Consider the following 25,014-nt stretch of genomic DNA (forward strand, 5'->3'; position numbering starts at 1 on the left):
AGTAATGGTGAGATTCTGTGTCCAGTTCTGGGTTTCTCAGCATAAGAGAGACATGGAGCTTCTGGAGCAGGTCCAGTGTAAGGCTATGAGGATGATGAGGGTGCTGGGGCACCTCACTTGCAAGGAAAGGCTGAGAGAGCTGGTCCTGTTTAGCCTGAGAAATATCTCATCACTGCCTGTGAGTACCTGGTCCCAAGAGGACAGAGCATCTCTGCTCGGTGACGCCAGGCAATAGGGTAGAGGGCAACAAGCAGAAAGTGGAAGACATAAAAGTTCCACCTGAACATGTGGAAGAACTTCTGCATTGTGCAGGTGATCAAGCACTCCAACAGGTTCCCAGAGAGGCTGTGGAGTCCTCCTTCACTGGGAATATTCAAAATATATCTGTACCAATCAATCCTAGGTTATGCCCTCTAGATGACCACTAGAGCAGGAAGGTTGGGCCAGATGACATCCAGTGGTCCCCTTCTAACATTAGCTATTCTGTGAGAGTGACACAGAAGGATGGAAGCGGTGCTGCGGCAAGGGGCTGATGGGCTCTCCGTGCGCGCTTCGCAGGCTCGGACACCCTCGGGCGGCTCCTGAAAGGCGACAGAGGGCAGGAGCCGGCCGGCATCCCTCGGCAGGCCCCTTATCCTGGGCGGCTCTGCCCGGCCGCGGCGATGACCTTCATCCGCAACCCGAGCCGCGGGCGGGCGGGCGGTGCCGCTGCCGGTGCCTTTGCCGCTACAAAGCCCGGACGGGCGGGCGGTGCCGCTGCCGGTGCCTTTGCCGCTACAAAGCCCGGACGGGCGGCGCCGCTGCCGCTGCCGGTGCCGCTGCCGCTATAAAGGCGGGCCGGGCCGGGCGCTGCGGGCTCGCCCTGCGCGCACCGCGCCGTCGGGGCTGCAGCACCACCGCGGGCGGGCTGTGAAGGTGAGCTGAAATAACCAGAGGGGGAAAGCACAGTCAGAAAGCGGACAGGTGTTTGTTGTCGGATTTGGGGTTTTGGGTTTTTTTCTCTATTTTTCCACTTTATCTGAGATTGATTAAGCATTTTCTTATCAATGTTGTTTTAGGCTTCATCAGATTCATGTGCAGCTTCTTGCTAGGGGTTTCGTTGTTGTTGTTCTTTCTTTTTCTTTTTAACCGGTATATTTGATAGATTAGGAAGAGGAGCCTGGGGGAAACTAAGAGCATCGGTTCTTTACGGCCTCTAAATGCATCCTAGTATAACATGGCTTAAAAACTGCGTGTCTTATCGTTGTACTCATGACCATGTTATGGCTGTTCGTTTATTTCTAAATAAACATAAGGTAATGAGGGAAATCATCTATTCTGAAAGAGATTGCTTACAGTAACTTTTATGTTGGTAATTTCAGGATTTATCATAACAGACTACTAAAACAGGCTACTGACCTAAGTTGCTTAGTAATACTGTGCACTGTTCTTAATATCTCACTAAGAGTACTTATTTTTTCACACTGTTACCTTTTTTTTCTTTTTCTAGTCTTTCTATTTAAGTAGAATCATGTTTAGACCAAAATGTGATGAGTAATGGAAAAACCCACAGATTTGAAGTCTTTAAATATTTACTAAATCGAAGTGTTTTGTTGGGGGGGGGCTTATTTCAGGTTCTAATGTGACTCTCTCATAAGCACGCAACAAAAAGAACAATGCAGGACTACTCTTCAAATTCCAAAGAACAGAACCTCTCTGATCCTGGTAAGAAGGAACACCACGTGTGTTTGAAGAATATGTTCCACAGAGTTGAACTAAACAATGTTGTGAAGCTCTCCTGATTGCCATAGTGATTTTGTAGGCGATAACATGAGTTTCCTATGAATGAGTGAATTGAAGCCACACCTATAAAATATTTTTTGTGTGAATCATTCCTTCAAGTTCAACAAAATTGATTTGTATTTGTAAAATTGTTCAGGAGGGTCCTAGCCTGGGCATGAAAATTCACCTGAGGTAAGCTGGAAGAATGTTACTGCTTTCAAATTGTTGTCTCAAACACACATTGTAGGCCAACTAACCTTAAAACAGTAGGTAAAAAATTATTTTCATTGTGATTCAGCAGCAAAAGTTAAGATAAATATAAATTGGGCGTGGCTGGTATGGGGAGCACCCTGTCTCTTTTTGTTTTACAGGTGGCTCCCCACTGTGGTTACTCATCTGTTTCTTTAAATATATTTTTATGTCTTATTTGATGTATTTAGAACTATAAGCTTCCTGGGGAGGATTATGCTTTCATCTAACTTTCTGGAGCTCCCAGCCAGCACAAAGGAAATGGGACATGTAACAACTGCTGCAATTGAATAGTGAAGATGTTTATTAGAGTCAAGGACATGATTCTTTAGTTAACTCCCACCTATCCGGTGTTAACTACAGCAATTATAACCTTCACTATAAGCAATTTTGTGAGGACTTCTCCTAATTTGCATTGAGTTGTGCAGGCATTGGAAGGAAGAATTAACTTTCTTTTTCTTTTAGTCTTTGATAATCTTTCTGGATAAATACATTGTAATTATAAAATGTTGTTTCCATCCCAGAAATGGACATGGAAACTTTTTCTAGAAATAAAGATGAACTGAAGAGACAGAGCCTGGTGAATTTTTCTTGAAACTTCCTCCCAAGAACATGAGAAAAAACTAGTCTTTAAATGCAAAAGAATCAGCAGTGAAAGACACAAGAAAGTAGTACAATAGATGGATTAGTATGCTAAGAAAGTATTTTTATTTCACAGAATCTGGATACAAGGAGTGTGATGATCCTTCTTTGCACCATGAAGAACATGTAGAACAAATTGACCAGTCAAAGCCCAAGAAGGAAATGTAGGTATTTTTTTTAACTTTAACTTACCTGGGTGTATGGGGATATCAGAAGGGCAGGGGAAGGAGGAGAAGAGTTTAATACAGGTTTGCTAAAAAAAACCCCTCATCTTAATTAGTCTTTTGTACTTTACTCTAGGAAGGAAGATGAGAAGCCAGAGAAACGAATGGTTGGCATTCTTGAGCTGGTTAGTGCCCTGTCTAATGATCTGCTTGATACTTTCTTTTCTTTATTAGACGTAGTGAGTTTGTTATGAATGACAATTCATAGGCAAACAAACATTGGAGAGGAAGCTTGAGGACTACTGATTCTACACCTGCTCTCTGAGAACCAGTGATAATGGTTTTGTGGCAGTTTTCTGTAGCACAGCTACTCCCAAACAAAATAGCTCTTGCATGTGGACTTGATTATTCTGAAACAAGAAAAGTTTTATTCTTCTGCGGTTTATTCCATGTATGTTTATACTTTGAGTAAGTCAGACCAGTCAGGAATAAAATGCTCCGATTTCAGATTAACCACATCCTGGGATATCTATAGCAGTTTAAATTCACACCCTTCCCCAAACAAAACAAAGCTTCAGGGGTCGACAAGTCTTAAGGTACGATCTACCTCTGCTGAAAACATTTTCTACTGGTAGGTATAAGCCAGGTGCTGGTCAATAACTCACTTTTGTTTACATAGTAGAGGCATTATCTTAGTAAATATGTAACTCAACGGAACACAAAGCACAATATATTCTACAAAGGTCATCATCACTTGCAAGCATGTAGCTTTTTTCCCAGACTAAGAATCTGTGTCCTGCCAGCATTCTCTTAGCAGCCTGGGTACTAATTTAAAGATGCATTGCACTACTACAAAATCCTTATGTACTGAGTTTACCTTCAACTGGAGTGCTGCTACTTAGAATATGTGGATGAAGCATGTTCTGCAAGTCTGCTGTACTGTAGCAAATACATGAACTGTCAGGTGTAATGTCACTTTTCTCTCTTGTTTTTTTTCTTTCTAATGCTTACATAGTTTCGCTATGCTGACGGGGTGGATGTCCTGTTGATGATAATTGGTTTGGTTGCAGCAGCTGCAAATGGCACTGGAATGCCACTTATGATCATTATCTTTGGAGAGATGACAAACAGCTTTGTGCTAAGTGGCGTGCAATCCAATGGTAAAAAGTTTAAATTCAATTTCTCTACATATTGGCTGTGTTTTGCTACTGAAGCTAAGATTTTTTTTTTCCCCCCCAGACTATTCAATGGTACATATCTAAGGGAGCGTATTATGAGCAACACTCATCCTGCTGGAAATAACCCAGGCATTTCAATCCACCTTTAATGACTAGACCAGGGCAAAACCAAAGCATTCGATATGCACTTTATGAATGTACTTTGACTTTGTTAAGATAGTAGGGAGTACAATCAACCTCCGTTATCACTAATTGCTTAAAAATAAATGTATATTTTCCAAATAATTTTGTATTTAAGTTTGTATTGCAAGACTCCACTTGCAAAATACAAATCATTCCCAAACCTGATGACCCCATATTACTATGTATCAGTTCCTCTATATAGCACTTCCACAAATATTCCTACTTTTTATTTCCTCTTCACAGATACTTCAGTAAACAATTCCAGCTGCCCATCAGATCCAAGTGTGGATATAGAAGGTGAAATGACAAAGTAAGGGTCTGTAGTTATCCTGATAATAATGTATTAGTGGGTTTTCTTTTACTGTGTTATCTGTTTGAGCAGAAGCCATATTTGCCTTCCCAATAATGCACCACAAGCTTCAGTATTTACTGAAGCTGATTGCTTTGGTGTGATTAATGAAGACTAGTTGCTGTTCTGTGTGTCTAACTTCTCTCATGAGCTACAGTGGGATCACATGGGCTTTTGTTCCTTTATCCCAGGTATGCTTACTACTACGTGGCAATTGGCTTCGCTGTGTTGATCCTGAGCATGATCCAAGTGTGGACATTTTTGGTTACTGCTACAAGGCAAACTGCAAGGATCCGGCAGAAGTTCTTCTTTGCAGTGCTCCATCAAGAGATGGCTTGGTTTGATACTACCCAAATAGGAACATTGAACACCAGACTGACAGAGTGAGGGCTCTGTTTTGGTTTTCACACACATATACACACACCCAAGTATGGCACTTAAAAGTAAACTGACATTTATCTCGGCAGAATAGCCTATAGAGAGTTTAAAAAAACCAAAAACATAAAAAAAACACCTACCAAACCTAAAGTGTGATATATTACAACTCAAAGTGGGAAATTCATTATCCTTTTCAGCTTCATTTGTGCTGTTTGTAGTATGTGCATTGGAAGAGTTTGGTTTTTTTTCACGAAATGCCTGACACCGGCTTTCTGAAGTCCATGAAGTACATGTTCAGCCACTGCTAAACAAACAGTTCTGCTGTCTCCACCTATTTTATACACACCAAAAGCTGACACTTCATTGAATGGAAATGAGCCTGGACTTCAGTATTAGTACTTGTACAAGTGTGGCTTGTACTTGTATCTCATAGTATTCTATCTAGCCAGTTAAAGTCTTTGGAGTAGTTCCATAAACTTAAATAGATTTAGGGGTGAGGACTGTAATGCCCTTTAGCTATGGGATTATATGTGTGAACAGTACTTTTTTTTTAATACTTTTTTTCTGGATTTTATAGTAGCTTTGGACACATCTGTCCTGAAAAGTGTATGAGAAGCTTAAATGAAACCACTCTCAACTCTAACATCTGTGTGTTCTGGGAAGAGAAAATAAGGAAGGAAATTCGTAAGAAAAATTGAGGTTATTCCAAATAATGGTATGATGGAATGGAGGTGGCTCTTTATCTGAGTCAATAGCCAAAATTACAAACATAAAAAGCATCAGAGAGCTGAGCAGAAGAAATCTTTTAGAGATGGTCAAGTTGGATGAAGAGGCTGCTTGATTGTTTACTCACATTGCTCCATTTGGATGCCAGATGAGGAAACTAGGTCATTGGTGACCTAGTGACATGGCACAGAAACAGCAGAGAATGTTGAGAATACAGAAAGTTATTCTTTAAAAACAGGAGGCTTCTGCTGTGTTTTGGCTACAGAAGAGCCTAAATGGTACTGTTCAGTAGCTGTGGTCAGAAATTTTCTTTTGCCAGTTAAGAAATGGCAAAGCTCCTGACATGAGGCCACACAGCAAGAAAAGGGGGAGGGAGTCAAAATGAGAGTAATTCTATACTAACAAATCTCTTTTTATTATTGTTATTTAAAGTGACATCAACACCATCCGTGAAGGCATCGGAGACAAGATCAGTATATTTCTGCAGTTTTTTTCCACGTTTCTGTCAGGGCTTATTATAGGATTCATCTATGGGTGGAAGCTGACTCTGGTGGTTATGTCAGTCAGCCCACTTCTTGCTGCATCAGCAGCAGTTTGGTCAACTGTAAGTGTGTGGGGATTTTTGAACAAAGAAACCAGAAAAACCTTACAATTGCTATGCACAGAAAAGGGGCAGAGAATGGGAGAAACCTAATGTGGTTTCTAATTTGGGAGGTTGGTCCCACTCTTACTTTGATTTCTACTCCTCCTGCAGCCTTTCTCTGGGTTCCCAAGCACAATCTTGTAAGTTCTGTTCCTTCTGTCTGCACATCCTGTCCTTATGCCGTGTTGCATAAGCACAATCTCCATCAGAGCATCTTTCTGGCACAGCAATTTCCTCATGGCAAGCACTGGGGAAGCCCTCGCTTCTCCCTCCTAGCACAAATACCTTTCAACCTCTTTCCATCTGTACATGCATGTACCACATCTCTTGCAAATAATTTACCAAATTTCATGCTGTGTACAGAATAAATCTATACAGCTATGCAGGTACATACAGCTGCTGAAAACTGAAGTGATATAAATCAGTGAAATGGCTGGAGAGGTGTTCCTTTCAGACAGGAAAACTTTCCCCTTATGCACTATTTGCCACATTAATGTGTATGGCTTATACTCCTGAATGGCTATTTATATGATTTTATGGGGTTTTTCCTACCTGAAGCATTACAAATAAGCTAAGAAAAAGAATGCTAGAGGCTGTAATGTTATTTTCTTGCTTACTTCAATATCGGCTGGTGTTCTAGTGTCTGAACACCTCAGAAAGTCAGAGCAGCTACAGCACCTCCTGCTTCACTCTTCCCAGTGTAGTTTGTAGGCTTGGGAGGAGAGCAGATCGGTCAGGAAGCTCATGATGTTTGTGTAGCCTTTGATTGTAATGAGGAGACAATGATAAATTGAACTCTATTTGAGGGAAATTCAGGACACGGGGAGAAGCTGATTCCCACGTTGCTGAGTCTGGTCTTGTGCACCTTGTGGGATTGTTGTTATTCACCAAGACAGTGTGTGTATTCTTTCAGCAGGCTGCAATAACAGCTGTTTTCCACCTTCACAGCTCCTGGCATCCCTTACTGCTAAAGAGCTGTCTGCTTATGCCAAAGCAGGAGCTGTGGCAGAAGAAATTTTGACAGCAATCAGGACTGTTGTGGCTTTCAATGGACAGCAAAAGTCTTTAGAGAAGTAAGTTTTAAAATTAATAAATAACCATATTTAAAATATGGCAAGGACATTTAGTTGTGGATTTGTTTTGTCGGGATTTTTTTGGGGAGGAGGGGGAGAGGGATGAGATTCTCCTTTGTGTCATTTTGTCTTTCTATAAGTGGACAAATAATCTGAAAATGAAGGTGTGCAAATAGACCTAGTCAGTGAATACAGACTACTTGGTGTTGTCACTGCAGCAGAGATGAAAATTTCTCCTTTGATTGAGATCTGGAGTTGAACTGAATGTGGAAGTGGTGGGAAGGTTACCTTTCCCACGAGCCAGATGCAGCAAAGCATGCAGTCAGTTGCTTATCTTCTAGAGCATTTGTGCTACTGCTCTGGACTTTGATTGCCGAGCTTATTTTTAAACTACACTGGATAACAGCCTTGGGCAAAAACACATTTCTGGCTTTTACAATGACTTGCAGCTTTAATGATTTGCAAACAACAAGTGTAGCTGCCCAGCGTTGGCCGTAGTCATACATACAAGGTGAAATTATTGTGGCTGGCCACAAACTTTTTGACCTGCATATCAGATAACTCAACAAGCATAAGCAATAAATTTTTATACAAATATCAGGCATCACTGGTTCCATGCAGCTGGGAAAGGCAAAGCAGATGACCTGATCCATATGCCCCACGAAATTCTTCTATCTTTTCCAACTCATGTTTGCCTTAGTCTTGTGCAGAATTTTTAAGGTGGTGTCCACCCCAGCTTAGGATCCTACAGTCTGCTCCTGTATTTGCTTCCAGAAACTGAGCTCTGACTATCTTATAGCCCTGTCTTCTGCTCACTGGAATTTGTTTTTAAGATGCAACAGTATTTGGACATTTGTTCCTGTTTGCACATTAAAGGCAAAACAAAGCCCCTAAGATGACCCAGATAAGTTGCCCCCTGCCCTTCTCCCCATATTCTGCAATTACCAGTGTCTGAAAATTAAATACAGGACCTGTCAATATTAATTCAAAATACTTTGCCTAAAGTCAAAATAATTGATACCTGAGTCAAGTAAGACCTTTCCTTTTTATGATTGACCAGTCAGCCTCCTCTACAGTTCTACTTCCGTTTAATCTAAAAGCCCCAAACAAACATAGTGGCTCCCCTAGGAATATCTTCTACTAAGGACAAGCTCCTACCAGGGAGTGCATTTTTCAGATAGTGGATTGTGACTCCTACACAGCTCTTGAATGCTGACCTCAGAGTTAGGAAAAGCATCCTTTCACTGCACAGTGCTTCCACTGCAGCAAAAGTTTACTCTTGCAAGGGATCTTCAATCACCTTTAGTTGCAGGCAGTGGCTTGGCTTTTCCTCAGTGTTGGAGTGATCACCTGTATTTATTACTCTACTTAAATGCCGTACCCATTTCCCTGGAAGACCTATGATGCCGCTGACTCAAACTTAGGGCCTGGTTTTAACAGCACAATCAAGTCAAAATATTTTAATGTGTTTGACTAACAAATACAGCACTGGTGGCATCTTAGAAATTTACATGAACAAAATGAATGCAGGGGTTTTTTTATGATTGCTTCCCAGCTGAATTAATTGCATGTCTTCCTATAATGGGGTTGTACTTTATTGAAAATATGTACTGGGAAAAGAGTGCAAGCTATTGACCATGTTGATTATGGGTAGAAAGTTACACTATTCCTAGGCTACAGTTTGCATAAAGAGCTTGAGTAAATGAAAGCTATTTGCTGAAAACTATGCATGAGTGAATGAATTTGAACCATCCTTGGAAAAAATAATTCTCTAGTTGAACTTGTTAGTCTCTATACTGATTTTCTGTGTCCACTGGTTATATATTTCAATCAATAAACTGACCCAAGGAAAAATACTTGACATCCCAAAATGGCCAGTAAGAAAACAGCTTTGCATTTGGAGGCAGCTCTCATTTATCTCCTTTCCTGTTGCCTGGGGTTTTTGGAGAATTTTGTTTTTATTTTGCTTGTTTTAAATGTGGACAACTGACCTTTACCTTTGTGATGAACGATGCTGCTAAAACTTTTTCAAGGTTTCCTTTCAGGTTTAATGGAAACAAGGAGTTCAAGAGTGCTGTTGTGTCTTCCATTGTGATAACGAAGTTGTGATACTTCATTATTTTCTGAATGTCTTTGACAACAATATGCCAATATTGTCGGCATATGTCAGAGTAGATTTATTCAAATTAATTACCTCCCTAATAGTCCTCTCTTAAAAAGAAACAAAAAAAAAAAAACCCCAAACAAACAAAACCCTGTATTCCCTTTGAGATTTTAATTGTTTTTCCTACATAAATACTGTTAATTAAGAAAAGGGCACTGGGAAGTGTTAACCAGAATGGCATGTGGTACCTGTCAAATTAATGGTTTCCTTACTCACTTTCAGATACGATGCTAACTTAGAGGCGGCTAAACGTGTTGGAATGAAAAAATCCATTACCACTAACACATGCCTGGGTCTTTCACAATTTTTTATCTTTGGATCCTATGCCCTTGCATTTTGGTATGGGACCAAACTCACTGCTGAGGATCCACATTATGACATCGGCCGTGTGTTAATTGTAAGTACAGCAATGCAGCTTTGAAAAATGCTCTGTATCTTCAGGGAAAGTTTTGCAAGTGGTGTCTCTGTTTCCTGACATGTGCTTACTAATTAGTTGTTAGAGACTCACTCAGTATAAAACAACTGAATGGTATTCATCTTGCTTTTAATCAAAGAAGTTGGATTGTCTTGGACTCTATTTGTAAGGTGGGATGAATAAGCTAGAGCTGGTGCTTAAATCTTTCTAGTGCCCACGTAGGCACTGGTGGCACTGTAATAATTAATTGCAATGCTCCTCTCTGTCTCCCACAGGTGTTCTTCTCTGTGATTGTCGGAGCTTTCTGCCTGGGACAGGCAGCTCCTAACCTGGAGACTGTGGCCAATGCACGTGGGGCTGCCTATGAAATATATAAGATTATCAATAAGGTAAAGACCTAACTACATAGAATAGAAGCCTTTCAACCAACTTAGCTCCCACTCCTTCTCCTTTTTATTTTTTTTCCCTTGAGAAATGTAACAAAAGCGCTCTAAGGCCCCAAATCCACTCTATAGATGTTTATTACAGAAACCCATATTTTCATTGATCTAAAAAACCAGCCTCTTTGTTAGAGTGAAAGCTGGAAAACCCTATATGTGTGTCTGAGATATATAGTTGAGGTTTTTCTCTAATATTAGACTTTCAGCACCAGAGGGAAAGTAGTATGGCACTATACTAATTTTTAAAAATGCATGTATGCACAAATTCAGCTGAGATGGGGTTTATTGAGGAGGGGGAATTGGTGAAGAGGGGATTAATATCACTATTGAAAGTTATAACAATAATAATCTGTAATGCTGATGTTGCTATAAAAAAGGTTTTCCATATAATTATCTTGATTTTGCTGTGCTATGCCGCAATTGCATATCTGTGTATATAAAATATTTTGAAGTAGGAATCAAAAGTTCATGGAGAAATGGCTACATCATTCTTTTTCATGTGAGTATAAAACCCTCATATGCAGATTACTGAGGCCCATGTTTTGGTTGCAAGAGAATGCATCTAAGTTCTGCAATTATAGATTTTCTGCTATGGATTTTGTTGCTTTTGAAAATGCACTATATTTGTCAAGTAAAATTTACAATTTGATGTTCCCCCATATTTAGCATTCTGCAGGTAAAATGCAGCAGTTCTGCTACAATGTAAAATGCAGAGTAAACCAGCATCTGAGAAAGTAAAGACCAATGCATGTAGCAGAAATAACAGTTCCAAAAGAGAAATAACCACCAATTTATTTTACAAACCTCTTTCCAGAAACGGCTCATAGATAGCAGTTCTAAGGAAGGTTACAAGCCAGACAAACTCGTAGGAGAAATTGAATTCAGAAACATCCACTTCAGTTACCCTTCCAGACCTGATATTAAAGTAAGTGATCTGTTTAGACTATTGAACTTATTCAACTTGTGTCCATGTTGTTTGTCTAATTTTCTTCTTGAATGTGAAATGCATTCCTGTTTTGGGGAATGGGACATAATTTTCCTCCCAATGATGCACAAAGACAATGCTCTAGATCTACTGTCACTGTGTAACTCATTCTCTTCTGGAGGACAAATCTAATATGTGTTGCCCCTAGTCTGAATTTCTATGAAAAAGAGTTTTGATAAATCAAATAAGATTTTTCAAAATCTTTCATTAAGGCTTCCAGACTTTAAGCAGTTAAACCAGAAAATTACTTTTTTCCAGTTTCTTGGCTCTTTGGAGTTACGACATCCTGTGTGGAAAATTATCAGAGATGGACTTTCAATACATTGATAGTGTATTTTTGTGAACATATCATCCTAAATGTACATTTGGAAGTCAAACATTGTTTTGGAAATACGCTAAAATTGCTGTTCAAGAAACTGTCGTGCCTGCTCTTTGCTAGTTCAGTTTCCATTAGTGACCTGTGTACGTCATGTCATGGTGATTACTTTTGTGGTGGCACAGTTGGTTTGACCTCTCTGCTTACAGTATTTTCTTACAATCTTTTAAACACCTTGATGAAAGTGAAAGAGAAAGACCAGTAGCAAATTACTTTCTTCCTTGGTGAAGAACAAGGTGGAAATAGAGATGTCAAATGTCAACAATGAAAAACTTGACATGCTGATTTAGCGGTGAGCATGGGAATGTTTGTACCTCTCTGGCTGTTTTTTAAGGTGGCTGTTCCCAACTCAGTCATCTGAGGTCTGTCCCATTGTGCATAAATCTGTTTCCAGGACACTGGGATATTTGCAGGTCAGATTCAGAGCTGGGCTTTCTCCTTAACTGAATTTTTTACAATGCATCTTCTATCCCTCTTGGCTCAGAAATCAGAAGGCACATAACAGAGTTTTCATCCTTCTTCCTAAAAATCCTATTCAGGCTGCTGAGCTATGTTGTGGGTCAACACACCAAATGGGAGGGAAATAAGAAATATTTCTCATCCTTCCCAAATCAGTCAGCAGCTCTCCCTACTAAGAGCATCAATGTTATTTAGTAGAACCAAAGGAATCAGCAAAGCTGTGTAGAAGTTACCCACAATCTCTCAAGCAGTTGATGCAACATATTATACCCTTCCCTGTTGAGGTAAAACCAAACCAAAGAACTCTAAGGAGTACAGTTTCTATTGGTTTGATCTTGGCAATACATTGCCTGATGAAAGAGAATTAGAACTAGCCTAGTGTGTGGTAGTAATTAGTTGCATGTGGAAATATTATGGTATCTAGAATAAAGTTCATTCTTGCTAATACAGGCACCAGGATATCAGCTTCCTGGGGATGTAAAACTGGGTGGATGTAATAATGCGAGAGGAGAGGAATATTGCAACTATTTTAATCTCTCATTGCAAAAACATGTGTAGGCAAACTTATAAATCAGCCGGGTATAAACAAGAAGAGTTCCCATAGCAGCCAAATATTTTGGCAACTACACAGCATTACTTGTAATGACATGGACATCTTTTGAGGTAAAATGCTCTCTAAATGTGAAAATAGCAAAAAATTATATCATTAACTGCAGCTACTCTTCAGATTGCTGAGACTGTTAAAAATAAGGAATGGGACTTATTAAGGGCTTCCCAGCAATTACTTCATCAAAACAGCCATTTATATTTTAAAAATAGAAGAAAGCAGGCTTGGTTTTCAGTGATACCTTTTTGCACCTGAAAATAATTTTCTGTGAGATTCATAATTATTATGCCCTGGAAAATGGAAGACAGCAGGATAATTTAAAACCCCAAGCCTGCTACTAGATCACACAAATTGAAGAAAATTAGCTATGAAGTTCAGAGTAGTGTGGCTGTGTCTAGATTAGTTTGAGTGTGCTGGGGAATTTTCCCAGGCAATGGAATGCAATGGTCTATGCAAGGGAACTCTTAAAATGTTTCTTGGCATGAACTTGGCCCGTTCCAGTTATCAATCTTCTCAACAATTTCCCAGGCTTGTTTTGGTAGCCAGAAGGATCTAGGGGCCATTCCCAAAAGGCAGGTTGCATGCAGCCATCCTGTTTCAAAGGCTAATACATTTCACAAGCATAGGTGAAGACTTTTTCCTGTCAGTGCTCCAGAATATTCCCAGGTACATTATATTATTGTTGTCAATAATACAATTATACAATTATATTATTAATGTTGCCATACCTTTAAACTATGGCCCTCACTACTGCCTTGATAGCAACAGCTACACTTACCTTGACAGACTGTTCGCTGATCAAACTTGTTAAACTAAGACAGATATTTAATTTTTTTTTTATTTATTTGCAGATCCTCAAAGGTCTAAACTTGAAAGTTCAAACTGGGAAGACCATTGCTTTAGTTGGTGCCAGTGGCTGTGGAAAAAGCACTACTGTTCAGTTGCTGCAGAGATTCTATGATCCTGACCAGGGAGAAGTGAGTGTCTGCAAAGGAATTGTAAAAACTCAGAGCAATTAGGACATGCATGAATTTCCCATATTGACTGAATCTTGTTTTCTATTTTGGCTGAATTTCACCATATATCTGTATAGTTCATATTTCCACAATTTAAATTTCAAATGAACTATCTTCTCTTGTTGGCTTGACTTCATTATTCTGCTCCTTCTTACAGTACTACATCAAAAACAGCAAATTACACAAGGCTTTCAAGATCTGAATTTAAAATAATTATCAACTGTTGATTTTTAAAATTCCCTAAACATTTTTAGGCAAAGCATAATCCAACAGAGTCCTGCTGTATTTTGCTTCATTTTCATTGAATGTAAGCTAAAACCTGCAGAGAGTTTTCCTATTAAATGGTTGATTTCTTGGCTTGTTTTTCACTATCTGCTAACCCACAGAAGTTTCCATCATTACACATTGTATATGTTTTACCACTAAACACTAAATCCAGTTGGTAAATGGTAAATATGACCCACATTAAATTTCCAAAGGAAAAAAATGAGGTAAATGAAACAAAATATTAAGAAAATTTGATATTTGAAGGATGCTACTAATAGTTACTACTGCTAGTTGAAAGTAGGTAAACATTTCAAATATGAAAAATTGAACTATCAGTATTTATGGTATCAAGGCAGCTGTTTTCAACACAGTTCTTTCTTAAACTTAGTTTTCCTGTGGCTGTTCATTCCTGCCCCCATGCCTCATTTTGCTGTGTCAATGCCAATGTTCATAGGACCACACTGCAAATTACCTAGGTTAAAAATAACTTTCCCTTTCCTTTTAGTCAGTTTGAACTCTTTGATCTGGTGTTATGCACAGCCACAGAGATGATTGTGTAGCTGCAACTGTGAGGACAACAAACTGGCATAGGGGCACAAGAATCACATAAAAAGTGTGCAAGGAAGCTGTGAAATTCTTAAGCCAACTCAGACATGACAGTTATTGGGGGGATAACAAACAGGAGGGAAAAAAAGCCCCTGATGTCTTCTCTGTTTATGCCACTCATCATAATTTTCCATCTTGTGCAACAAATGGAAAAACTGCAATTGTAGCTTCTCCCCCAACATAGCTCTCTATTAAAGACAATTTTGTTTTTCTTGACCTTGTGGCTGATACTTCATTCAAGTAAGAGTAATTAATTGCTTTATTATTAATAGAGTGCATTTCCTTGACTTCTTTGACACTTTTTTCCTCTCAGATTACCTTAGATGGTCGGGATATTCGGACCCTTAATACAAAGTGGCTACGAGAAAATATTGGCATTGTGAGCCAAGAGCCTGTTTTGTTTGCAACCACAATAGCAGAGAACATTCGCTATGGGAGAGAAGACATTTCTGATGCTGAAATTGAGCAAGCAGCCAAGGAAGCCAATGCTTTTGACTTTATATCTAGATTGCCTGATGTAAGTTGATGAATTTACTTTGAGTGTAAGAACAAAAGATCCATTTAGGCTGGTGTCCTGAGAGCAGAGCTTGGGAATCAAAGTTATACTACAACTTCTCAAAATATACTTATTGCCTAAAGCAGCTTTCAGTTCAGAGAGTGTTTCAACTAGATATTGTGCCTTTGGTTGCTCTCAAAGGACTTGTACTGGAGTCTGGGAAAAAATGTCAATGCCTTAACTCAGGAGAAAGGAAGCTTCCCAGCTGTATTGCCATCCCTACCCATCCCATGAGGCATAGAAGAGTTGGTTTTTAAAAAGAAGAACCAGAAATCCAGAGCCCTTTGTCAGGAGCTGTCTGAACATTCACAGGAAATAGCAGGGAGTGGGAAGAGGTAAATAAGTATGCCCTGAAGTAAATAAGTATGCCCTTTAGCAGCTACAAAGCTCTTCCTCGGAGATTCACAGCTTTGAGCCCTCTCTTAGCAGTAGGTGCCTTACTCCTTTCAGGATGGAGCTGAGAAGCAAGGTCAAGCATTCTAAACACATCCTCATAAATGGGTAATACGTCCTTGTCTTTGCTACTGAAGTTAAAAAATGTGGGAGAAGTGCCCACCTGGGATTTGATTTCAAATCCTTTTACTACTTTAGAGAGCTTGGCCCTATCTCTCAAGTATGAGCCATTTCAAACACATCAATCTGTTCCAAGGTTCCTTGTTCTCAGGAAGAGTGATTTGTTCATATTTGCTCTTAAATAGCTATGTAATAAAAAACTACAGTGGACTTTGAGACTTGTGACTTTGCAGTAAGTGATATGGTCAGTAGGAACTAAACCATAGCTCCAAGGGGGAGGCACACTATTGGTGTGTCCCTATAATTCCAACCCTTTTGGAAAGGTAGGCAATATTCAGAAAATACAGAGATCCTTTTTACAGGCTTGCCTTGAGAAACCCCAGGGTTTGGAGCACTGAGTGATCAATAAAGATCTTTAAAGAACCATAAGTTCAAAGTTAAGCAGGCACAATATGTGGGGGTAGGAGGGTTTGGCTAAGGGCCAGTTGGATGGACGCCCTTCTTTGTTTGCTCTGCCTGTGCTTGAGTCAGCTGGAAGAAGCTACATCTTCTAGAAGATGAGTACTTAGGGTTGCACTGAGAAGTGAGGATTTGAGATGTCTCACAACTTCTGTTCTGTTGTCTCCTTTATCAGAAATTTAACACCATGGTGGGTGAAAGAGGGGCTCAGCTGAGTGGAGGACAGAAGCAACGAATAGCCATTGCCCGTGCCCTAGCAAGAAATCCCAAGATTCTTCTTCTGGATGAAGCTACATCTGCATTAGACACTCAGAGTGAATCCATAGTGCAAGCAGCTCTTGATAAGGTAGGACTCACTGGAGCTAGCAGCTGCCATGAAAAAGTGCAACAAACACTTAAGGAAACTTAATGTAAAGTTTTCGGTGCAGGTTTCCATCCAAATCAAGAACATTGGAAAATAAAATTTGGATGGATGCTCAATTTCAGTGTTTTAACAAGGATTTTGAACCATCAAAAATTTATTTGAAAATTGGTTTTGATTTTTAGGGGTTTTGGTTTTGCATTATTAATAATTATGGAACTGTAACTTAGGTCTCCCGCACTCCCTTTTTCAAATCATAATTGTTCATTTGCTGGTAAAACATCGTTGATATCTTATCAAGGCATGTATGAGGACAGAATGGCCTTTTTCAGGTGGATTACTAGAAAAGTATATGTTATTGATATCCCTACTAATTGTTCTTTATTGAATAGTTGCTTCAAAATTTTAAGAAATTTAGCCATTTTCATTCTTTTTCTGCTTTCAGCAGCCCCATGGCTCTAGGGTGGGTGCTGCTGCAGAGCAGAGCTGTCAGATCTTGTACCCATGTCTGATCAGCACACAATGCTTTTCTCACATCCCACCTTCATCAGCAGTTTCCATCAACATACAGTAGAACCCATAGGCTTTGATTGAAAAAGAACTTCATGGCTTGGCTTCAATGTTTTTCTTTTGTCGAATATTTATTTTAATATTTTTTTTAATTAGGTGAAAAATCCTGCCTTTCATTTCAGTAGTTATGCAGAGAAAGACAAATTACCATTACAGCTCAAGGGAAACACAGAATTTGTCATCTTCACTTGTTAGTGAGTTTAAATCTGAGGTAGACTGCAGCTCTTTGCAATAGTCATGTAATTCGAGTGATTAGTATTGAGGTAACACGTAGATGCAAAAATAATATTCATATAATCTTTCTTCTGCATGTTTTGGATTTTGTTGTTTTTTCTTAATTTTTTAATCAAGTACTTTTCTTTTCCAGAAGTTTATTATTTCATTGAGTGCATAACAGAGGGAGGTCATTTAATTAAGTGAACTCTTTCTCATCCTTCTTCATGTTCTCAGAATACACCAAAATGAGCCCTGAATCATAACTTAGTGGTGTTTTCACAGCATTTTGATGTCCATCAGTGTAGTCCCCTAATGAGATTTCCAAATTTTGTTTCAACATCCCTGAGTGGAAAAAGTGGTGCTACTATTGTTCATTATTTTTACAGCTGAGGAGCAGAGATGCTAACCACATGAACACTCACTGTTTCAAGGCATTCATGTGAAACTTCTTGTAGCCAGCTGGTTTTAGATAACTATGCACCCTATAAAGCATTTTGCTAGTTCTGATCACAGCTCCCATCTGCAGTGGTGAGGCTTTGTGTGTTAGGCCAGAGGCATAAAAACCACACTGTGGCAAACTTCCTGGGAGCGACTTGCATCAGGTCCATGAGAATGGCAGGTGTAGGGGGAAGAATTCAAACCTCCATGGTAGTAGTCCTCTACTGCAAATGGCCTCATTATCTTCATGCCCCTGTTCCTGCGCCCACATGATGTACAACTTCTGTAGCAAGAAACTTCCAGCAGGTTCCAGGTTCACAGAACATACTTGTTGCATGAGGTTCCTTTGGATCTCTCCTCCTGCCAAGCTGCCGTCTGCTCCAGGCATTAGGGTGGAGGGAAGCCAGCCTCTCCAGCAGTCACAAGGTGTCCTGTGCTCATTTGCTGCGTGGGGGCTGTGTGTGCCTCTGCTCTGTGTGAGGGTGCTGGAGAGAGGTTGAACATGTCACCTGCCAACTGAGAATTCAGCAGCTCCTCCTGCCAAATCCCAGTAGGATTATTGTCAAATAAATTTGTTTCAGAAGGGAGTGGCTCAAACCCATTTTTGATGCAAGTTGGCTCCTCTATGCTTTCCTGCTAAGTCTGGTCAGCAATTATGCTGATGTTGTACTTCCAAAAGTTTGCAGGGACAAAGAAAATATCTGCTCTTTATATATTTGTTATCCAAGCTTTATTTTCAGAAAGATCTAACTGTTCTTATGGCATTTCCCCATCATGCTTACATGGACATGGAAACACTTTGTGAGCAACTTAAGCTCAAACAGTTCAAATATTATAAAAGCCAAATAATAAATAAACTTTAATTATGGTCTTTAATACTTGTTGCCTGTCTAAAAGACTAATGTGGCTTTCTCTGTCTAAATTAGTCAAATGAAACTGTCCTTGAACTGCTAAGCAAGGACACAAAGCCAGGAAAAAATAACAATCTTTGCTTTTAAAAGAAAGAAAAGTATTTTTAAAGTTTGAATTTACTATATATTACAGGTGACTAAAATAACTTTATTTCTGTGCTATTTTCTTGAACAGCTTAACTGTAACAGGGTTTTGTGTGTTTGTGTAGGCTCGGGCTGGACGTACCACCATTGTGATTGCTCACAGACTGTCTACCATCAGGACTGCTGACACTATTGCTGGATTTGAGAAAGGTGTTGTGGTTGAACAGGGGACACACAGTGAACTGATGCTGCAGAAAGGAGTCTACTATTCCCTTGTAATGCAGCAGGTAAAGGCAAATTTACTTTCTTTCTCCATTTCGCAAAGTTGTCAAATGGTTGGTGGAGTTATTTTCTCTCTAGTTCCTGCATGTTATCCAGCTGGCAGCTGCTCAGTTATTCTAGTCTGGGCACCGACACAGGTTTGGAATTCTTGGGGGTTTTACCCAAAACTGTTTCATATATATGTCATCCAATGTGACAAAAACATAAGTGAGTTTAAGGCACAGACTGCATCGTTATGCATAACCATAGAGGTGTTAGATTCCAGGTGGATTCCATAGATGGCTTTAAAGGAAAAGAGGGGGACAAAATCAGAATCAAATAGTCTACTGCCCTGCAATTGCAGACTGAAATATATGTGGCCTATAGACAAATACACAGTTACACAGTTGAAACAGCAATATTCAGGAGGAAAAAAAAAGTCTTTCTTTCTAGTCACAATGCTTGTAAATGTATATCCTGAATTCTCACTAGGGTTGTACCAGCGATGTCCAAGATGGTGGCACATCAGAAGATAGTGAAGGCTCAGGAGCTGAGAAATATGAGGAAAACATAAATCCTGTGGAAGAGTTGACTTTTCAAAATAATATTGAAACCTCTGTGATACCAGAGAAAGGCAGCATACGAAGAAGATCCAGCAAATATAAGAGCAAGAAGAGTTCATCTAAAAATCCCTTTGGAAAAAAGAAGAAACAAAAGGAGGTAGAGGTTGGTATCAGAACTTCAGTGTAGAATTTTAAGATGTAAGCATAAACAAAAACCACGCAACTTGGATTACTTTTAGACAGCTGTCTTTTATGCAACCTTTACTTGGGTGCTATTGCAGTCAGTACTCACCAGACTGAGGATAATTTGTCTTAACAGAGATTTTCATTTTAATGCTACTGAGTTAATGTGGAACTTGAAAAAAATTGCTATTGATTTGTACATTTCTTTGTACAATTTAAGAGAATTATTTCAGTGGTACAGATTTTTTTTTAATTCTTTATTTTAATTCTATCTAATTGAAGCTAGTTATGAGATTTCATTAGCAAGGTTCTTTACTCCCTGGTACTTGCTGTTGCAAATATTGCTGGATGCAATATTACTGTTGCAAATAATCCCTGGAGTGTGTGTACCCAAATTGAAGGCACTTTAGAGTATCATACTACATTTATGTCAAGCAAAAAACCAAAAAAGAATTGAATACTTGACATTTTGAAGGGCATTTCCATTAAAAGAGATGTTACTCTTTCTGGTTTAGTATATTCTTCAGTTTTGCAGGGTTTTTACAGATAAAACAACTTGATTGACATAATCAATAAAAGTCATGTAGGAAGTTTGGGGTTAAAAAATTATTTTATTTCAAAGTTGAGTAAAACTTGCTCATAGCATCAAAAAGAGCAGATTTCTAGTGCATTCTGGAACAGACTTGAGATGAGCAGCTCAACAGAAACTTGATTTTGTTTTCTATTTTGTAGTACTTTTTTCATTAAACATATTGGAAGAGTGATTTAATATATTAAAGTCACTTGCATTTTTTGTTTAGTTTTTGGGGTTTTTTGCCTGCTTTCAAGACCTTTGAAGTGAAGAACCAAAAAATAAATTCCGAAGTAAAACCATTAAGTCTTCTAAGTCTGTGGAAATTAGGATCTCATCTGTAATAAATATTTAAAATAATTATGAAATCCTTAGTATGATTTTATCTGTAGATTTTCCTCCTCTCTAAAATTCATCTTCCAGCTAATGAATATTTCAAATAGCAAGAACTAGCTGGACCCATTCCCATTCTCATATAAAATGTTGTATAACTTCAAAATATACTTTTTGGCTGTATATTAATACTGCTTAAGACCTTAGAGGAAGTCGTGGGTGTTCATGCTCAAGAAAACAATATTCATCACATTCAGAAAAAATGAAGTCAAACATCTAGCAGTTGTAATTATTTCAGAAAAAAATCAGCCCACTTTTATAGTTGAGATTTAGCCACCTTCATTCAGCATCTAAAAAGCAGGATAAAATAACCAGGGAGCAAGAGTAAATTGCTTATAATCCTGACTAATATTTTGCCTCATTTCTGATGCTTTACATCTAATTTACTTTTTCCAGAAATATCCCTTTGGAGGCATAAGCATTTAAATAAAGTGATAAAGCAAGAGAGAACATTTTTTGTGCCTTGAAAGCACAAACAGGCTAACTGACTCTAACAAATTCCTCTTTCCTGGCTTTGGTAATGATTTATTGGATATAGTTTGCCAAAGGGAAAAATGACCTCTCTACCCAATTGTTCTACTGCTAGCCCACTGGCATTTAGCTGGACTGGAGGGGTCTCTTCTGTCCTCTGAACTGTGAGCTGTTCAGTTCTTTATAATGATTGAAATATTAGTTGCCATTCATGGTGACCAGTCCATCTGAGTTTCAGTGAACTGTCCTGGCCCCTCTCCCCTCATGACTTAGCCTTTTGTTAAGTTTTTTGCCAACGCATTTTTACAGTGCAGTTCATGTTCTAGGACATGAAACAGCAAAGCAGCAAATCTCCAGCATGTTTGCTTGATTCGAGTGCACAGAGAATGCTTTCTGCATTTTACCAAGACAGTTCACTGCTCAAGGCCTAATGGACACCCACTGTCTGGAGAATTTTATGTTCCCTAACTTTCCAAGGAAAGCTTACAATGTTTTTCCTGTAGGAAGAAAATCTCCCTGCTGTGTCTTACTTAAAAATCTTGGCTCTGAACAAACCTGAGTGGTTCTATGTACTGCTGGGAGTGATTGCTGCTGCTGTCATAGGTGCAGTCCATCCTGCATTTGCTGTTATATTTGCAAAAATCATTGGGGTAAGTTTTTCAGTTGGTGGGTTTTTATTTTTTGTTTTTTTCTTTGAGGGTTTTGAGGTGGGGGGTGGTTTTTGTTTTTTTGTTTGGGTGGAATTTTTTTACAACTGGAAGTTGCAGTCCTGAGCTTTCTTCATGCTCAACCACTCACTTCTTTCCATGTAAGTCTTTGAGTGGGATTAACTCATATAAATACATCCACTGAAGAATGTTGAAGGGACTCTAGAAGCAGAGGATGGTGGAACTGCGTCTGACTAGCTGAGGAAAGGAGGAACGTTGCTGGATCTGGGAGAACAAATTAGTGCAATGTAGGTTAAATGGAAAGTTAGGCTATCTTTTGGGTCCTCAACAGAAAGTTGACTGCAGACTGGTTTTAGAATCCAGGATACTTGCTAAAAGAGATTAAAGTAGGCAGACAAGCTTCTTGAGGTGAAGGCTGGCTTATGTAATGGATGTTTGTCCCTGTACTCATTTTTGTGGGTTTTTTTCTTTTCATAGGCTTTTCAAGAGACAGATCCAGAAAAAAGAAGTAAAAACACAGTATTGCTTTCTTTACTATTTCTTTTACTTGGAGTGATTATCTTAGCAGCATACATAATCCAAGTAAGTGTCACTACACTGAACTCTTAAATGCTCTTACTTCTCCAGCAGGCTGCAGGTATAATTCCTATCAACACAATCTGAGAAGTAAAAAAACCAATCAGAGTTTACAAAAATATGCACAAGTGCCAGGGTCTTCCTGAGATACATAGATTTAATGTTTACCAAAAGATATGGGTCTATATTTGCTCTTGGTTTAAATAATCCACTGAAGGAAATGTTAGTCAAAGTTAATACTGATATTTCTCACTGACTAGTCTATAGGCTCTTGCCAAAGTAAGTATGAAACAGAGTCACTCTTTCCATTGCAAACAGTGCTTTTCATACCATCATGTAAATTCCAAAATTTCCTGCGCTCTTAAAGGTTGCAGAAAGCACTGCATGCTCTCGGATCATAAAAATCCATCAGAATGACTGCTGTGAGTGAATGTTTCTGGTCACAGTCAGGGTAGGGAGCCCAATCACTAGACAGGTTGATTTATATTGGAGTGTTGCTGTCTGTGTGTGCAAGATTGACCAGAAAAGTTTAATCTCCCTTTGCTTGGGTGGTTGTGATATAAGTGTGTAATATATAGATGCCTTCTTTGCTATGTTACTTCCTTTCTGTGAGAAAATCAAGTTTCAGGTTCAGGAATATGAATGATGCTTTTCCCAGGCCATACATATTCACAGGGGGTTGCAGGTGTGATGGTTTTTGTTGAGCTTCTTGGTGTGATTGCTTTTGTTGTGCAGATTTATAAACAGTTACAGCATCAGATGAGAAAATGTGACTGTTTTTCCTCCCCCAGGGATTCATGTTTGGGAAGTCCGGGGAAACCCTAACAATGAGACTGCGCTCTTTGTCCTTCAGAGCGTTACTTCAGCAGGTATGAATTAGGCAGTTAAGATATTGAGAGAGAAATGCGTGTGGACAAGAACCTGTTTGTTTGTAGAAACATCTAAAAGGATCGGTAAATTGGTGATTGGAAGAAAAGAGAACCCGACCATAGCCTTTGCAAATAAAAGATCTTCCTTTCCTTTCTGTATGTACAAATCCTTGTAGGCCCCTTGCAACTCAGGGTATTCTATGATTCTGTAGCTGATGGTATAGGTAATTTGTAAGAGAATAGTTAACCTCTTCAGGACCAAGGAATGTCTAAATAAATGGGGGCTATAATAAAAGTTTCTAAATAGGCATGTTCAGGAAAACATCACAGCCAAGAACACTTTGATTATGAGCAATTAGATGTCCACAAAAGAATCATATTTTTAAGCTTTTTCTTTTCGTTTAATTGGAGAGAATATTCAGAGAGAATATTCAGTTAGACATCCTGTTTTGTACTTTCATGTAATTTTTTGAAACAAAAATCAATATCTTTTCTTGCAGGAGATTGGATGGTATGATGACCAGAAAAATGCTGTTGGTGTTCTGCTAACTCGTCTTGCAACAGATGCTTCCCAAGTTAAAGGCGTATGTTGATTCTTTTATGTGTATTTTTTAAACGTCTTTTTCCTTACAAATATTAAATTCAATTGGCAAGGAACTCCAAGATTATTTCAGAAAGCAAAGTAGGAAATCTACCCCACAGACTGGTAGATGCCTTTACGCAGCATACTACAGACACATGGGAAATGGTTTCTCAGCTGGTAACTTACAACTATCAAAAATCCAGCTGATGTTCATGTACCTTTAATGTACCTCCCTGCAAGACTTTGGGCTAAATATATAACAACTGTCGAGCATTTCGCTGTGCAAAGTGAAATCTGCATATATGCTTGGACCACAGTCACTGGACCCTAGGTTTTTACATCATTTTATGGGTGTCCCCTGAATGCCACAAAGGGGTTGTATTTGCAGAGGATACAAACCCTTACTTGCCTGAAGGTGAGTGAAGAGAATTCTTCTTCCTATTGCCACAAAATGTGCTTCACAAACAGTAAGAAATAGACTAGAACAATTTAAAAGTGCCATGGAGGGCAATGGCCAAAGAAGGGAACTACTCAAGAAGCTGGTATAAGAGAGGTGGCCACTGGACACTGGTGAGAGAATATGGCAAATTCTGCACAGTTCCTCCAACTTCTCGCCTCACCCACAGAACCTGACAATCTGCCAAGCATTTCTGTCTCTTTGTGGGGAAAAGCAAATCCCTGCAGGACTTGTGGGGAAAGGTTTACTAGTGTATTTTTTTCCCCTTCATATTTGTACATCTCTAATCCTTTAATCCCTACATTTTTCAGTCTCCATAGGTTTTTGTTTCTCTCCAGCCCACCTTCATTGTGGATTTGCAGGGATGAAATAGTCTTTGACAAAATTTAGTCATCTTTTAAAGTTTGTTTGCTTCAGTGGTGATGAAGTCTATCGCCCTGTCAGAGCAGTAAAAAGGAGGGGTGCACACAGCTCCCTAACTACAAAAAACAATCCAATCAAGGCATGAATGGATCTCCAGAGCTACTGTGATGTCTGGAATACCAGTAAGACAGTACCATGCCTCATACTGCACTGGTTGAAGTTTCCAAATCCATCTTGATGTGCAACCCCTAGAACATATGGCAACAA

At 39.1% G+C, this 25,014-nt stretch overlaps 1 protein-coding gene across 3 annotated transcripts in view; it reads left to right on the forward strand.

The window, feature by feature from the left end:
- Positions 1–847: 847 nt before the first annotated feature.
- ABCB5 (ATP binding cassette subfamily B member 5) overlaps positions 848–25,014 on the forward strand; it is a 34,223-nt gene continuing 10,056 nt past the window's right edge. The window contains exons 1-21 of one of the 3 annotated variants that reach the window (XM_058807872.1): positions 848–915; positions 1,614–1,704; positions 2,729–2,816; positions 2,953–3,001; positions 3,832–3,976; positions 4,421–4,487; positions 4,718–4,909; positions 6,063–6,234; positions 7,222–7,346; positions 9,733–9,907; positions 10,201–10,314; positions 11,180–11,290; positions 13,644–13,769; positions 14,995–15,198; positions 16,385–16,555; positions 18,915–19,076; positions 19,543–19,776; positions 21,735–21,881; positions 22,377–22,481; positions 23,267–23,344; positions 23,845–23,928. In XM_058807872.1, the coding sequence (XP_058663855.1) occupies positions 1,656–1,704; positions 2,729–2,816; positions 2,953–3,001; positions 3,832–3,976; positions 4,421–4,487; positions 4,718–4,909; positions 6,063–6,234; positions 7,222–7,346; positions 9,733–9,907; positions 10,201–10,314; positions 11,180–11,290; positions 13,644–13,769; positions 14,995–15,198; positions 16,385–16,555; positions 18,915–19,076; positions 19,543–19,776; positions 21,735–21,881; positions 22,377–22,481; positions 23,267–23,344; positions 23,845–23,928 (2,598 nt within the window). In that variant the 5' untranslated portion in view covers positions 848–915; positions 1,614–1,655. Of the gene's footprint in view, positions 916–1,613; positions 1,705–2,728; positions 2,817–2,952; positions 3,002–3,831; positions 3,977–4,420; positions 4,488–4,717; positions 4,910–6,062; positions 6,235–6,275; positions 6,414–7,221; positions 7,347–9,732; positions 9,908–10,200; positions 10,315–11,179; positions 11,291–13,643; positions 13,770–14,994; positions 15,199–16,384; positions 16,556–18,914; positions 19,077–19,542; positions 19,777–21,734; positions 21,882–22,376; positions 22,482–23,266; positions 23,345–23,844; positions 23,929–25,014 lie in introns of those variants that run through there. The other 2 variants (XM_058807880.1, XM_058807891.1) reach the window with 2 other exon arrangements.

Source organism: Ammospiza caudacuta, chromosome 1 (assembly GCF_027887145.1).
Source record: "Ammospiza caudacuta isolate bAmmCau1 chromosome 1, bAmmCau1.pri, whole genome shotgun sequence".
Classification (NCBI taxonomy): Eukaryota; Metazoa; Chordata; class Aves; order Passeriformes; family Passerellidae; genus Ammospiza; species Ammospiza caudacuta.